The following is a 17,293-nucleotide window of genomic DNA, read 5'->3' as shown; positions in this document are numbered from 1 at the left end:
GCTGGGATAGCTGCCCACAATGCACCACTCCCAACAGTGCTGCAAATGTGGCCACACTGCAGCGCTGGTCGCTGTCAGTGTGGACACACTGCGGCGCTGGCCCTACACAGCTGTACGACCACAGCTGTAACTACCAACGTTGCAAAAATGTAAGTGTAGCCATGCCCTAAGAAACCTCTGTAAGAGGAGCAAGGATAAATACAACTGCCTAATAGGCCAATTCTCCCCTTTAGAGACAGCTGAAACTCAATTGTGTCCACCAGTTTCCATTATGTCTAAATAAAGTCTTCCCCCACCAGGAGCAAAGGTGAGCTGCCCCTGACTTTGAAAAGGTGGTGATGGGCTGGGCAGGACAAAAGGGTAATTTTCACATATGCAGTAATGCTTATCTGAATTTGAATAGTCAGGTGTAAAAGGCTACTAAGGTAACAGGATCCATCTAACTAACACTACATTATCTCAAACAGACTTACATTTATTCTGTTCCCTCACCACTTTCCAATAGTTCAACTGAGCTGCAAGTAAAACGCATACCCTAACTGTAATTTAGGATTGTATCCACTAATTTCTCCAAAAACAAGTTTCAAATGAGAATCTAGGAAAAGGCAGGCTCTCACCTTCACTGATGTGCCTCATATCTTGGCTGTTCTGTATATTGTGGATCATTTCTAGCAGGGTTTCTTTTTCTTGTTCCATAGCAGAGGCTGCATCACGCAAGGCTTCAACCCTGAATAAAGTTGAACCAAGCAGAAGAGAAAGAAAATCTATATATAGTAAAGTCACTTCAGCCATATAACATGCTCTCAGTGTTTGTTTTTTTCCAGTCTGCCCTTTTAGTTAGTTTTAGCAACACTGCAGTGTTGTCAGACAAGTGACATGACTGCCAATTCATGCCAATATCAGGTACACCTATTCCATGATAAAAGATCCGCAGCACACCCATTGCTAGCCTCGGTCAGTTGACTCGGGCTTGGGCTGTAAAATTGCAGTGTAGATACGCAGGCATGTGCTGGAGCCGAAGATCTGAGGTCTGCGATGCGGGAGGGTCTCCGAGCCTAGGCTCCAGCCTGAGCCCAAAATGACTACACTGCAATTTTTAGCCCTGCAGCCTGAGCCCAAGTCAGCTGACCTAGGCTCTGAGAGTTGGAGCCACAGGTATTTTATCACAGTGTAGACATGATACAAGGACCATCAAGTCCTTCTATGTAAAAATGTGCTAAGAGAAAAGCTAGGATTGCCAACCCTCCAGGATTGTCCTGGAGTCTCCAGGAATTAAAGATTAATCTTGAGTTTAAGATTATGTCGTGATGAAATCTCGAGGAATTCATCCAACCAAAGTTGCAACCCTAAGTAAAGCTAGAGAGCTCTCTGCAATTTCCTGTGCAGAAACCTCAGGGTACTAAGGGGATAAGGAGTTAGCAGCTGCCTGGAACATAAGGATTCCTGGGGCATCTTGGTTCCTCCACAGTTCTCAGGGCATCAATGTGGAGTCAATGTCAATCATAGCATGGCGCTCTCATGAATAATGTAGCCCTTGGTATCTCAGCAACAGCAATACACCAACCAACCCCTCACCCGTCTCAGAAAGAAGAAAGAAACCACAGAGCCAAAGTTAATGCTGTTCAGCTTGGTATTAACTTTAGATGGAATTTCCTTCTGGAGAACACACCTTTTAATAGGTGAGCATGCTGCACTGAGTGTTTGCACGCCAGCTCTACACTGTTTCCTTAGCAGTAGGTGATGCAGAAGACAAGCAGTTGTAGGAAATGTAGAGAGGCCTGTTTTTGTCCAGTAGCAGTTTAGGCAACACCTCACATTCCTAAACTCCAGGTAATGCAGCAAACTAGGTTCCTCCAGAAACCTGACCCTCTTTCTCTGGTCCCATTCATCATACTACACACAAATGTGTAACATCCTTCTATCTGGGGGACGAGCACGTCACATAAGCTTTGCTCTTTGTGCTCTATGTTTGGTCATATCTGCTATTACTTGTGCTCCTATATTCTCCCCTCCCCCTTTTGCTGTGTACTAAAGAGCTTGATCTGGCCTTCAGATTTGGAAATACTATACTGGAAACCTGGGTTTCAATCCTTCAGTTAATTTCCCATTCCTTCACCATGCCCTAAAGGTTAGGGGTTTGGAATTGATTAAAGTAATTGGGGAATGCCACAAAGAGATAGAAAATGCACAGTAGGGAATCATTAGCACTGGAGATTAGTGCCAAAATATAAACTTTTCCCCACTCAATCCTCCAGTTTCTGCACTTGCCCAAGTAATATTAATGTCATGGTGTAGTGCAGTAGTGGGCAACCTGCTGCCCATCAGGGTAATCCGCTGGTGGCCACCAGACAGTTTGTTTACATTTGCATGACCGCAGTTTGCCGTTCCTGGCCAATGGGAAGTGGCGGACAGCATGTCCCTGTGGCCTGTGCTTCTTCCTGCATATCCCCTTGGCCAGGAATAGCGAACCGTGGCCACTGGGAGCTGCAGATGGCAGTACAAATGTAAACAAAGTGTCTGGGGGCCACCAGCCGATTACCCTGATGAGCCGTGTGCGGCCTGCAGGCTGCCCAACACGGGAGTAGAGGGTTTGCTGAGATTTAACTGGCTGCTAGGATTGTGCAAAAATGATACAACCTCTGTTTTCCCAGTTCCCCCACCTGTTGTATAAACTGTTTTCCCAGTTCCCCCAACCGATAAGGCAAAAACTTTAGACAATTGCCAGATTGAGGTCTGTTTCATAGTGTCTATGGAACTCTCTGTAAAAACCAAGAGAATCCACCTATCCTGAAATGTTTATTAAACATGGTGAAAAAAATGTGATCTATTCTCTCTGACATTCACTTGGATATTACTTACAACCAGAGTGCCAATACCATTAATATTTTACCTAAAAAATTTCCTATTCCCTGGAAAATAAATACCAAGTAATTTATGACAGAATACAACAAAGGGGGAGGATTGCTTGTTCCACATAGCTCTGCACAAATGATCACACAAGTACAATCGGGACAGGTTATTTTACTTTCCCCTTATGTAACTGCTTTCTATTTTTCATTCTTTCATTCCAACTAAAGGTGGCAAAAGTAGAAAAAGGTTTTGCTTCATGGCACTGAGTAACCATTCAGGTTCCAATAATGTCTTGACCAGATTCCCTTTACGTAGTCCATTGTGCACAAACACGTGGCTGCAATTTTTCCATCTTCTTTGCCTCAAAGTCTAAGTTTTTATTTGTTCTGATTTTTTTTTATTGGGTGGGGGAATTAAAATGGCCTCCCATGTATATCCCCACACTACTCTTGAGCCTAACTTTATTTCAACCCACCCTTCCAACTAAAGGCAGACAATGCCTAGGGAGAGGACTATGGGGTGATTAATTAATAGCAACATGGTACATACCTTTCCAAGAGAGATCAAATACACTGTTTCTACAGATCTCCCAGACTAGGAACTTCAGCCATGAAATTAAATCCCTGATGTTCCCTGGCCTTACATCTCTGAGGTTGCACAGCATTGTACTAAAAGTACACCACTAAATTGTCTTAACTGCTATACATTTGTGGCATTCCAGTCCTACTGCTGATTTTAAATCAACCTTTAGTTGTAATTTTACTGACAAATTTTTCTCATCTATCCCAGTGTTCATTAACTATAGTACCAAGCACAGTCAGAACATGGCTCATTCTCTCTTTCTGATGAAATCCACCAGGCAGTCAAAATATTTTGTACTCTATAGCATTACAGGTTGTACCCACAAGATGGTGATCACTATTAACTACTTATATGTATCTGCAGTAAAAAAAGTTACACTGGTTTAACTCAAGTGATTTAAAATTGAGTTAAATCAGTACAAACCCCTAATGCAGATACATTTAAACTAGTTTAACCTTTGCTCAAAAAGGGTTTGAGCTGCATTTAATCAATTTTAAATTTAAGTTTAGTTAAACCAGTACAACTTTTCTAATACACAAGACATGTAAGTATATTTGTCTTGATAAACCTGTTATAGTCCTAGAAGATGATCTACAAATCACTTTCTTTACATCTTTCTAAATTAAAGCTAGGTTGCGTGTGTGTTTGGGGGAGGGAGGCAGGACTATGATACTGTCTATCAAAAGAAGCTTCCTCAAAAAAAGCAATTTTTCAACATTGTTCCCAGGATCACTATGCAGATGATGAATTCAATCTGGATGCGAGAACATAGGTACTGGAACTAGGGGTGCTCCTGCACCCCCTGGCTTGAAGTGGGTTTCGTCATATACAGACAGGTTTTCCAGTTTTGCTCAAAGGCACTCAGCATCTCCTCTATACAAATTGTTTCAGCACCCCTTTAGTATACGGTAAGCTCTTCAGGGCAGGGATTGTCTATTTGTATCCAATACAGTGTGGAAACTGGTGATAGTATTAAACACTTTATTTTCTTAAGTCTCCTGTACAACGAATTCAAAGATGAAGGCGTTTATGGCAGGCTCTGAGATAAACATGCATCTAACATCCATGGGCAGCTCTAGGAATTTTGCCGCCCCAAGCACGGCAGGCAGGCTGCCTTCCGCGGCTTGCTTGGCATGCTGAGGCCTGGAGCCACCCCTGCTAACATCACTGCCCCAAAGATTTCAGCCAGAAAACTAGTTGAGAGCAAAAGATAAGTGGAAAAAAGGAAACTTACATAAAGGAATAAGCAATGTTGATTTAGATTTTTTTTCACTCAAGAGGAGACAATAATAAAATAATCCTACTATGATGAAAATGAAGAAATATTTAGATACAAGCCTAATAATTGTAAGTGAAAGCTTACGTTTAAGACATACTTAAACTTATTTTATGTTTATTGTAACTGGCGAGGGGAAAATAATTTAATACAAATTCTTGACAAAGGCATGGATTTTGGGGGGCGGATGAGGAAAGTATTGTAAAGTGACTCATTTTCATTAGAATAATAAAGATAGTAATAAAGCAGGTGAATTGATTTTGTATCTGAGTTGGTTACATTTTTATGGGACTTCTGAGAGGCCATTTTAATGATTATATTAAATAACTCAACTATGCCTTTTTAAAAAAAGACATTGATTAAAGTATTTTTCAGAATTTTTTTTAAAAAGTATCCCTTCACTCTTGTTCCCCTTGGAAACCTGAAACTAAAATTAAGAAATTTGGAGTTTAACAGATTATTTTTATAGTAATTCAACTGCACGCGTACATTGATTCAACACAATTCCATCAAAGTCAATGGGGTCCTTTTCAATTATGTCAGTGGGTTTTGGATCAGGTCCTACCATCTGACATTGAAAAACAGTGAACTGCATTACAGAGATGCATCTTGAATTAGTATAATTCTAAAGAGGATTTCTAAAATACCACTTCCTTAAAATACTGAGTGATTGATATGTGATTAGAAGCTGACAGCTTAGTTTAGCAAGATTTTGTGGAGCATCAGGATAAATATAAACATTATATAAAATATAATATGCAGTTGATAAAAATGCCCTTTAAAAAGTAATGCCTTGATAAGTGTTAATATCTTATGTCAAATCTGATAACCAGATGTTAAGAATTATTTTATTTGCAATAATTGGTGTTTGGTGGCTACTCTAGACATTTGTGTCTACTACAGTACGTTGCATTGCCACAAAGTGGCACCTGTCAGCGAGACTTTTTGTTGTTGTTGTTGCATTATCTGCAAAGTGCAAGGAATGCATGGCCCTGCAGAGTAATTCATGGCCCTCTCGCCCGAGAGGTGACCTCTTGGGGTCAAGACTGAGACATGTTGTGATATTCAACATGGTACACTGCTGTTGCTGTCCATGCATTTATTCTTTGGATAAATGGAGGACTTCAGTCTCCAGGGGTATTAATCTGGAATGGCACAATTAAGTACAGGCATGTTAGCCTTACATCGATTCTGAACAAGTTAAACAATTCCCCTATCAACAGTTCCAATAAGAAAGACTATATGGGACTTGATTAATAAAGAATTAAAGGAGGGTAATGTAACTAATGCAAATCAACATGGGTTTATGGAAAACAGATCCCGTCAAACTAACGATATCTTTTTTTGATGAGATTACATGTTTGGTTGATACAGCTAATAGTGTTGACATAATATACGTAGACTTCTTTAAGGCACTTGATTTGGTTCCACACAACATTTTGATTAAAAAGAACTAAAACAATATAAAATTAATATGAGACACAAGGTGCGTGAGATAATATCTTCTATTGGACCAACTTCTGTTGATGCAAGAGACTTGTGGCACCTGAGAGACTAACAAATTTATTTCAGCATAAGCTTTTGTGAGCTACAGATGCACCCGAAGAAGTCAGCTGTAGCTCACGAAAGCTCATGCTGAAATTAATTTGTTAGTCTCTAAGGTGCCACAAGAACTCCTGTTCTTTTTGCGGATACAGACTAACACGGCTGCTACTCTGAAACCTGTCAAATAATATTATCCTTTTAGAACATAAATTTAGTTTGTACTCACCTTAGCTTTGCCAGTTCAAAAAAAGTAGCTAAACATATAACTTTAGACACTGTGCAGATGGTCACTTATTTTCAAATTGTCTTTTTAGTTAGATCTATAAAATAACCAAGTTCATATGAAAATAAATGCAGTTCCAAATCTGATCCTAAGAGTAATAATGGAGCCAAATGTTAATGGGTATCATACACGATTGTGACTGGTGAACATATACACAGGTGCCGACTTTCCATTATGCCAGGGGGATGCTCGACCCCTGACTCTGCCTCAGGCCCTGCCCCCACTCCACCCCTTCCCTTAAGACCACACTCCACCCTGCCTCTTCCAACCCCTGCTCCACCCCATCCCGCCTCTTCCCGCCCCATTCTGCCACCTCCCCTGAGCGCACCGTGTCCTCGCTCCTCCCCCACAGCCTCCTGCACACTGGAACACCCACGGAGTCAGTGTCTATGAACTTATATGCCAAAATATCGAGAAAAAAATGTAATCACATATATTAAAGTAAATATGTTTTTAGTGGAGTGAACAATTGACTAAAATAGAGTAGATAATGGCAGCAACACCAAGTGTCTCTGTTAGAGAAAGTACACAGATTTTCAGCAGAAGCTACTTATTTTTATTTCTCTCCATCAGAGATAGTGTACAAAGTATCAAACTTATGTTTCTGATATCTTTGTTAAGGTTCCAAAACTGATACCTCCAAGATTGAGACTATCTCGCTGTATTATCTCCTGATTATATATATAAACTTAAAACATGGCTTTAACTAGTGTTTTTATATTTTTTTCTTTACATAAGAATTAGATACTGTGCTCCTGACAGCTAATTTCTAAGTTATCTAAAGAAAAAAAATGAAAAAAAAACCCACCACAATCCTAGAGTTTTCAGGTGCCTAACTAGCCCCTACAATCAGTTAAACTTGCCCCCTCCTACTAAAACCTGAAATGGCACCCTGGCTCCACTGGATTATTGTACCTTCTGTGAAACATGATTCTCTAAGGAAGGTGGAGCTCCCCTTATAAAGCAAACGGCTCCCCTGCTGCCTAACCCTTCAAAATTCAAATGCACCGTGTTCAGCAAGACGTGTGAACACAAAGTCTCTATAGTAACAACGGTGTCTTCCTACCCCTATGAGCCCGGAAACTATATATAGGTCCCTCCCCAGCCTCTCCCAGCACTTCAGTGGAAGCAGCTGTGCTCTTCACTCGCAGCCTGTTTAAATCCCAGCAACAGCAAACTTGTTTTTCATCCAAGTCGGGTGGCAGGAATAGACGCCCAGATGGGAGAGAAGAAATCAGCAATATCAACCTACTGGGCTTCCAGTACACCACCCCACACACCTCCACCACCGGCTGAGCACGTCTAGCGAGGCTCTGCTCCAATAGCAGAACCACACTTCAACAGTCCCTACTGCCACATTAGCAAGACCCCTCCAAAAATGCCCTGCGCACCCTGCCGCACTAGCAGGACGCCTCCCCCCCACCCCAGACCCTGCCGCACTAGCAGGACGGCCCCCACCCGCCCATGCCCTAGCAGGAGTCCCCAACCCTCCCCTGCACGGCCAGAGCCCCTTCCGGTCGCCGTGCCCCGACCTGAGCTCCAGCTGGTCTAGGTTCTGCAGCAGGCGGCCGGAGCAGTCGGCCATGGAGGTGGAGCGGAAGAAGCGCCCGCGGAGCTGCCCCGCCGGCTGTCCCTCGCTGGCCTTAGCGCTGATCCTGGCCTGGGCCATGGCGCTCCCGGGCCTGACGAGCCGCGGCTGCGGCTACTGCAGCTGCGACTCCGCCTCCCGCTCCCCCGAGGGCAGATCCCGCGGAGCGCCAAAGGAGGAAACCAGCCGCCGCCGGCCCCCCGCGGCTGCTCCCTGCCCCACTGAGGCAACCCCTCACAGGGATGGGGCGGAGACTCGCCCTCCCCGCCCCCACCACGGGGAGATGTGGCAGAGACTCGCCCCTTGCACGCCAGTGATGGGAGCAGCTAGCCAGTCACCAGGGGGGTTGTCTCACTGCTCCCCAGGGCCGTTCCAAGCAAAAAAAATTGCTTGCCGCCCCAAGCAAAAAAAATTTTGGCCGCCCTCTCACCCCAGCCTTGGGCTGTCTCTTCCCCCCCACCTGCACCCCCTGCTGCCCCAGCCCTAGGCTTTCTCTTCTCCCTCCCCCCTACCCCACCTGCACCCTCTGCTGCCCCAGCCCTGGGCTTTCTCTTCTCTCTCCCCTCCCCACTGGCATCCCCTGCTGCCCCAGCCTTGGGCTTTCTCTTCTCCCCTGCCCCCACCTGCAGCCCCAGCTCTGGGCTTTCTCTTCTCCCTCCCCCTTACCCCACCGGCATCCCCTGCTGCCCCAGCCCTGGGCTTCCCCCCACCAGTGCTGACTCTGCCCAATCCCCCCTTACCTCCTACCGGTCCAGCGCTGGCAGGGTCTGGGTAAACAGTGGCCTTCCTGGACTGCGCCTCAGCCGAGGGTCCCTCCAGCCAGTGCTCCCACCTCCAGGACCAGCCAGGACCCGGGAGGGCAGAGCCGGGGGACTGCCCCGGCAGGGGACTGAGGAGCCAGGGCAGGGTCACCCCAGAGGAAGCGGAGCGCCAGAGAGCAGGACGCAGGCCCCACACCGGAGCGCCCCGCCCTCTATAGCCCCACTGCTGCTTCTGCTTTTGGCCGCCCTACTGCAGTTCCTTGGTGGCTCGGGCTGCTTCACCAATCCCCGGATGCGGCGCTGGGGGGCAGTTGCCCTGCAGCACCTGCAGGTGGCTCCCTGTGCCCCGCGGGCAGCTCCCAGCCTGAATGTCCTCCGCTCAGAGCCTGCCCAGCCCAGCCACAAGGTGCAGCGCTGCTCCTTCATGGTGCAAACCTCAGTGGCCCCAGGGCACTCCCCATGCATAATGTGCTGCTGCTGCCAGGGCTGGCTCTAGACTTTTGCCACTGGAAGCAAAAAAAAAAAAAAAAGATGGCCGGAATGCCACCCCTGAAAATGTGCTGCCCCAAGCACGTGCTTGGTTTGCTGATGCCTAGAGCCAGCCCTGCTGCTCCCTGCCAGGGGGGTGGGAAACACAAGACTCAGAGCTACATGAATAATGTCGCTGAAGTCAGCGTACTTAGACCTACTCACCGCTGAGTCTTCAATGCAGTGAGTCGGCTGTTGCCGTTCCCCTATCAACTCTGCCTGCACCTCTCACAGCGTTGGAGTTCAGGAGTCGATGGGAGTGTGCTCAGAGGTTGTTATTACATCTAAACTGGATGCAATAAATCAACCGCTGCCGGATCAGTCGCTGCCCGCTAAGAGGCAATACTTCCCCTCTCACAAGCACAGAGTCTGAGTGTATTAAAAAAAAAATACTGTATAAAAGGAGGGAAGTAACTTAGCATTAATTTGGGAAAACACTGCAAACAGGATTCATAAACAGAAAACATGAACAAAAGCCCAACTCCCAAGGAAGTTGGACAGTATTCCTTTCTCTCAGGTTCTTAAGTCCAGCAACCAAAATTCTCTTTAATATGTCTGTCTCTTCTCTGCACCCCACTCACAGTTATTGTCCTTGGTCAGTGCAGACCCAAACTTCAGCGGTGCATCTACAGAGTTGACCTCCCACGCTGGGTGTACCAAGGCACCTTATTCACTCTGCTACCCGGGCACTCGCTCGCCACTCCTCTTTGCCAGCTGCCCGATTGACATTCCATGCCTCTTCGCCAGCCACTCTGCTGGCCAAAGGCCAATTGCCTTGCTCTCTGTGGGGCTCTGCTTCAGTCCTCTACGCCAGCCAATTGCCGACCCACCAGAATGTCTTCAAGTCCCCCTACTTAATGCAGCTCTCAGCTATTTCAGTTGTTAATGGAGGAGCTTCACCGCTGGTGCAGTGCACACAAGGTAATCTCTTGTATTAGAGACACTGTCCTAAAGCAGGTCTAATGCTTAGACCTAGATATCAAGATTTCAGCTCTGCAGTATGTAATAAAACTCTCAATTGAATCTAAATTAGTTCTTTTATTATGCAGTGGAGAGAGGAAAAAAATCAAATGGTGCCTAAAACCCTAATGCAGGCATCTCTCTCTGTCGCTTTTGGAACCCATATCCCCTGACTAGCAAGTGCCATTGGTTGAGGGTGAGTCTCTCAATCAGGGTATGCCAAGTACAATTCTGTTGCCTTTGATTCACACAACAAGGATAACAGCCCTTTATTACCCCTACCCCAATAACAAGGAGATAGGATCCAACACCAGCCAAAAGTGATAATTTGGGCAACAATTCCATCATGCTAATGAGCACTTAGGTATGCCCATGCAAATGAGATCAGTTCCTGAAGTCCTCTTCTACAGCTCATCACTAGATGTCAGGGGAGAGCTCATTCAGACTCGGTATCAAGCCCATAGGTTCTGTGACTATGAACTGCCAAGCCTAGAGATGCCGGGGCTCAGCCCTGCTAAGCCCTAGCACAAATTAAGCACTGGGGCAAGCACTGGGGCAGACTGGTCCCTCTGCTGGTATGTGGGGGATGGGGGAGTGTGAGGAGCCAGACTCACTGCACCGGCGCACAGTGAGAAGACTGTCCCACATTCCCTAGTCTTGGAGGATCCCTCCAACCCCTAAAAGGGACAACACATTTTACCCCCTGTGAAAGCAGCAGTTTTCACTTTGAGCCCTGTCTGCAGCAGAACATAGAGCTCACTATCCTCTGCAGTTACTGCCCCAGGAAGGGGTGGGAACAAGGTGTCTGGTGATAATTACTAAGGTGAGGGCAGCATATCTTAGCTTTCTCCCGAGGCCCAGAGGTGGCCAGGCCGAGTTGACACAGCACATTGCCAAAGGAGGAGGCTGTTGCCTCCCCCGTAGGTCCAGCCAGCTCCTCCTCTGTGACCTACTGGGACAAACTCCTCCTGGAAAATGAGCCAGAGAGTCACCCCACCACCTCTGTCCCCAAAGGAGAGACACCCTGCTGCCCCAGAAACTCTCTTCCGCTCAGCTTCAGCGCAGCTCTTGCTATCAACTCTGCTCTTGCTATCTCTACTCACCTCTATGCCTGAAGCAGCAAGAACCAGGCACAAAAGGGCCACATCCTGGTCCCACTGAAGTCAGTGGGAATTTGCTCATTGATTCCTGGTGGACCAGAATTTGATGCAGAGTAGTATAAGGCTTTCAGTGACATCCATAAAACCTTTGCTGCTTGTGTTGGGCTGAGTCAGGACTAGAGACGGGAGCTATCTTCACAATAACATACTGGCCTTCCCAGACCAATTTTAAATTATTCTACCAAGGACCTGAATGAGTTCTGGAGATTGGGAGGTGGGGGGGGAAGCCCTGCTGAAAGGAGAAACAAGATCAGGCATCTGAAGGAGCAGAGGAGAAACAAGGGAGCAGGGAGGAGACAGGGGGAGAAAGACTTTAAAAATCTCCAATTCTGATGTAAGAGAGGAAGCCTGGAGGGAGAAGAAAGAAAGAAAAGCACCAGAGTGTTTGGTGCCAACCAAGAAACAACCTCAAACTGTACTCCAGAAACAGACTTTATACTGGCTTGAAGCACTTTTACTGACATAATAAGTCTTTCTGATTCTAATTCTTAAGGGTCATGTTACCCTGTTGGTTAGCCACAAAGGAGAAGCATTATTATTACTAAATATTTCAGTCTGAGGGCCTGGGAAAGCCACCATCCTTAAAGAACAAGCTATTATGTAGTAGCATGCATAGTTTGGTAGATTGGGAGCCAGGAATCCTGAGTCCTAATCCCAGCTACACCACTGGTAAACTCTCAGACTTTGATTTAACTTCTTTGAGTTTCCCCATCTGTAAAGTGCTTATCTACTTCACAGAGAGAGTATGGACTAATATTTGTAAGTCATAAGATCCATGCTGGGTCAGACCAAAGGTGCATCTAGCCCAGTATCCTATCTTCCGACAGTGTGGCCAATGTCAGGTGCCCCAGAGGGAATGAACGGAACAGGTAATCATCAAGTGATCCATCCCGTCACCCATTCCCAGCTTCTGGCAAACAGAGGCTAGAGACATCATCCTTGCCCATCCTGACTCATAGTCATTGATGGACCTATCCTGTATGAATTTATCTAGTTCTTTTTTGAACCTTGTTATAGTTGTGGCCTTCACAACATCCTCTGGCAAAGAGTCTCATAGGCTGACTGTGTGTTGTGTGAAGAAATACGTCCTTCGGTTTGTTTCAAACCTGCTGCCTATTATTACACCATACACCTCACAGTCATAATTTAGCTCCACTATAGCATTTATATGACAGGTGGCAGCTGACATGGGGAGGAATCAGAGAAAACCACTTGCAGTAAATTAATATTGACTGAGGAATCTAACTTGAAAAGACCAGTTTTTACACTTGGGTTCCTACAGTACTACTGGTGCTGGTAGCTCAAACCACATACAGGGTTCATTTGCCATCACTTTATGTCTATGGAATATCTAGGGCAGGGGTCAGTGGGAAGCTGCAGCGAGCACATCCCTCGGCCCGCGCTGTTTCCCGCAGCCCCCGTTGGCCTGGGACAGCGAATGGTGGCCAGTGGGAGCCATGATCTGCCAAACCTGTGGATGTGGCAGGTAAACACACTGGCCCAGCCTGCCAGGGTGCTTACCCTGGCAAGCCACGTGCCATAGGTTGCCAACCCCGGATCTAGGGCAACAAGGGCTTGAAAACAAAGCTATCAGTAGGGGAACCCATCTAATCATTACTAAAAGCAGATCTGAGCAGATACTACTTAGCATTCTCTGTCAGACCAACTTTTGGCATTCAATCAATGGGTCTTGTGTTGCACATGGGTGATATTTTGGCTCATTTTACTGTGAATACTGAAAACAACTGTTCTCCCAGACTTGTCCATTCAGAAAGACATGATGTCCCAAGCTGTCTTGATTTAAATTTAAATTATTGAGACATTTCTTTCACTACTTTTTGTCTTATGTTAAATTAATTGTCCTAGTTTTCTATATACAATAGGACCACTAAGACTCTTTGTCTCCTCCTTTTCTGCTACTTACTTATTGAGATTTGTACTAACTAAATAAAAGAGAGCTCATCCCAGGTGGTAGATGCCTTTGACACACATTTAAAATACAACTGATGCATAACAAACTCAGCAATTAACTCTCTGAGAGCACTACTCTGGCAGAGTAAAAAGAACCACAATCTCCATCTCCACCAAACCCTTGTTGGAGTCCTCAGTGGTCTCCCAACTCCCTACCAGTCATGTACCCTAAAGGTTAAACTCCAACTGTTGCAGATTAGGGTCAAGGGATGTGGTGCTCTAGCAGTAAGTATCAGCAGCCCTCCCCACTCCCCCGCCCCCCTTTTTTTTTTTTTTTTTTTATAAATACCAATGGAATTTCAGCTCAGAGGCCTGCTCTGATCACAACCATGGCCTTGTCTCATGAGGACAGAGGCAGTATCTGTTGTCCTATAGTCCTTTATATGACAAACCAACCTTAAAATCAGTCCAAAAACCAATAGGCAGCCATAGAGCACAGGTTCTCTGTGTTCAGCAAAATGACATGCTGAGTAACAACTGAGCTGTTGAATTCTGCACCAGCTGCATCTGCCAGATAGAGTTAAGATGTAGCCCCAAGTACAATGCATTGCAGAACTCCAAGGAAATGATGTGTCAAGGAAAGCAACTTGCAGAGGTATTTTTACACCATCTTTATTGTTTTTCTGACCTCTTTTGTTATTTTGACATTCTCCTTCTGTCCACTGAAAATGTAAGTTACACTCATTTTGCACACATACCGATTAAGAATATAAGCACGGCCATACTGAGTAGCTCAGTATCCAGTCTTCCAACAGTGGCCAATACCAGGCACTTCAGAGGGAATGAACGGAACAGGCAATTGTTGAGTGATCCATCCCATCGTCCACTCCAAGCTTCTGGCAATCAGAGGCTAAGGAAATTCAGAGCATGGGGTTGCATCTCTATCCATCTCAGATACATCAATTGTGATTAGCCATCTTCCATAAACTTATCTAGTTCTTTTTTGAACCCTGTTACAGTTTTGGCCTTCACACCATCCCCTGGAAATGAGTTCCACAGGTTGACTGTGTGTGGAGTGAAGTAGTACTTCCTTTTGTTTGTTTTAAACCTGCTGCCTATTAATTTGAGTGACCCTGGTGGTTGTGTTTATGTGAAGGAGTAAATAAAACTTCCTTATTCACTTTCTAGACTACAAGTCACAATTTTAAGACCTCTAGCATATCCCGTTTTAGTCATCCCTTTTCCAAATTGAAAAGTCCTAGTCTTTTTAATTGCTTCCCATATGGAAGCTATTCCATACCCTTAATCATTTTTGTTCCCCTTCTCTGTACCTTTTCCTTTTTTAATGTATCTTTTTTGAGATGGGGTAGCCCGAATGGCAAACAGTATTCCAGGTGTACACCAAATTTATATAGTGGCATTATGACATTTTCTATCTTCCATCCATTTCCTAATGGTTCTGAACATTGTTTGCTTTTTGACTGCCACTACACATTGAACAATTGTTTTCACAAAACTATCCACAATGAGTCCAAGATGTCTTCTTGAGTGGTGACAGCTACTTTAGACCCCATCATGTTGTATGTATAGTTGGGATTATGTTTTCCAATGTGCATTACTTTGCATTTATCAACATTGAATTTCATCTGCCATTTTTTTGCCCAGTCACCCCGTTTAGTGAGATTCCTTTGTAACTCTTTGCAGTGTGCTTTGGACTTCACAATTTTGTATCATCTGCAAAATTTGCCACTTCACCGTTTATCCCTTTTCCCAGATCATTTATGAATATGTTGAACAGCACAGGACCCAGGAACCCAATTTTTGGGCACCATAGTTTAACTCTCTCCATTTTGAAAACTGACCATTTATTCCTACCCTTTGTTTCCTATCTCTTAACCAGTTATTGATCCATGAAAGGACCTTCTCTCCTATCCCATGACTGCTTAAATTGCTTATGAGCCTTTGGGGAGGGAACTTGGTCTTGGACTTTCAGAAAGCCTTTGACATTACATTCACTGTGACCCTGTAAGGAGGGGCCCTGGCTCCCCGCCGCACCAGAGGGGGAAGAGCCAGAGCAGGCACCTCTGTGGGCGGAGCCTGTACGGCCTGTTCCCGCCCCCCGGAAGTCAAGGGGTGGGACAGGAAGTATAAAAGCCAGGGCCCAGAGCTCAGTTGAGCCCAGGATGCCGAAGAGTACAGACGTGGAGGCCTGAGCTCCCGCTTGGCCCAGCTTGCCTTGTGCTCACTATCCCGAGGAGTGCTGGCCGGATCTACCTCGGGCCAAGTATCCAGAGGAGCGCTGGCCGGACCTGCCCCGTGCCGGGTATCCTGAGGACCCTCAGCCTGAACTACCCTGCGCCCGCTGGCCGGAGGAGCCACCAGAGCCTGCTCTCCCCCAGTTCTCCGAGGAACCTATGGTCTGGGACCCACCAGACTATGCCGACTGAGGACAGGTACCAGGGGAGGGGGAAGTTGGAAGTAGCCCAGGGGCAGCTGATGACAGTCAGGCTGCAGAAGGCCCCTGAGCCTATGGCCGTGTGTATTGGCCAGGATCCCCACTGACCACCCTGTCAGTGTGTTTCGGTTGGGAGCCCTACTGATCACCCTGTCAGTGTGTTTCAGTCCGGATCCCCACTGACCGCCTTAGTGGTGACCGCCGCTACCAGGGCCCCGGGCTGGAACGCAGAGGAGTGGGTGGGCCTGCGTTCCCCCTGCCACCCGTAACAGGGCGGCAGAATTCCCCCTTCACCCAGAACCCCTGAGCTGTTCTACAGTTTGGTTGGTGCCCCGCCCTGCCTAAGGGCCAGGGCCCCTAGACTTTGCTACGGCTCTGACCTGCCCCAAAGGGCCAGAGCCTGAACTGTTTGGTGCCCGCCCTGCATAAGGGCCAGGGCCCATAGACCTCACTTGCTTGACCCTTTAGTACAGGACCGGCGTGGAACCCGTCCCGCTGCAGAGAAGGAGGCGCCCTGGCTCTCCGCCGCACCTGAGGGGGACGAGGCCCGAATCGACCGGCTTACAGACCCCCTCAAAGAAGTCTGGTAGATGGGTGAGGCATGATTTCCCTTTACAAAAGCTATGCTGACTTTTCCCCAACAAATCATGTTTATCTTTGTGTCTGATAATTCTGTTCTTTACTATAGTTTCAGCTAATTTGCCAGGTACTGAAGTTAGGTTAATAATCTGATTGCCTCTGGAGCCTTTTTAAAAAATTGGTGTCACATTAGATAGCCTCCAGTCATCAGAAACAGATTTAAATGATAGGTTACACGCCACTGTTAGTAATTCTGCATTTTCATATTTGAATTCCTTCAGAACTCTTGGGTGACTTATTACTGTTTATCAATGTTCCAAAACCTCCTCTACTGAAACCTCAGTGTGGGACAGTTCCTCAGATTTGTCACCTAAACAGAACGGCCCAGATGTGGGAATCTCCCTCACACCCTCTGCAACAAAGACTGATGTAAAGAATTCATTTCATTTCTCTACACTGGCAATGGCCTTATGTTCTTTGATTGCTCTCATAGGCCTGCTCTACCCTACGCGTTTAAACCGAATTTATCAGCGTTAAACCAATTTAACCCTGCACTCGTCCACACAACGGGGCCCTTAATACCAATATAAAGGGCTCTTTAAACCGATTTCTGTACTCCTCCCCGATGAGAGGAGTAGTGCTGAAATGGTATTGCCATGTCAGATTAGGGTTAGTGTGGCCGCAAATCGATGATATTGGCCTCCGGGCGGTATCCCACAGTGCACCATTGTGACCACTCTGGAAAGCAATCTGAACTCGGATGCACTGGCCAGGTAGACAGGAAAAGCCCCGCGAACTTTTGAATTTCATTTCCT

General features: G+C 46.2%; 1 protein-coding gene across 1 annotated transcript in view; it reads right to left on the bottom strand.

Annotated features, from left to right (window-relative positions):
• BAG2 (BAG cochaperone 2) overlaps positions 1 to 8,260 on the bottom strand; it is a 13,753-nt gene extending 5,493 nt beyond the window's left edge. The window contains exons 1-2 of the mRNA XM_032778388.2: positions 8,069 to 8,260; positions 618 to 727 (exon numbers count right to left, since the gene is read on the bottom strand). Coding sequence (XP_032634279.1) covers positions 618 to 727; positions 8,069 to 8,205 — 247 coding nt within the window. The 5' untranslated portion in view covers positions 8,206 to 8,260. The remainder of the gene's footprint in view (positions 1 to 617; positions 728 to 8,068) is intronic.
• Between the last annotated feature and the right edge of the window lie 9,033 nt (positions 8,261 to 17,293).

The sequence above is a fragment of the Chelonoidis abingdonii genome, chromosome 3 (genome assembly GCF_003597395.2).
Source record: "Chelonoidis abingdonii isolate Lonesome George chromosome 3, CheloAbing_2.0, whole genome shotgun sequence".
NCBI classification, from domain to species: Eukaryota; Metazoa; Chordata; order Testudines; family Testudinidae; genus Chelonoidis; species Chelonoidis abingdonii.
The sequence above is the reverse complement of the archived record's forward strand: the minus strand, read 5'-3'. Positions and strand labels throughout refer to the sequence as shown.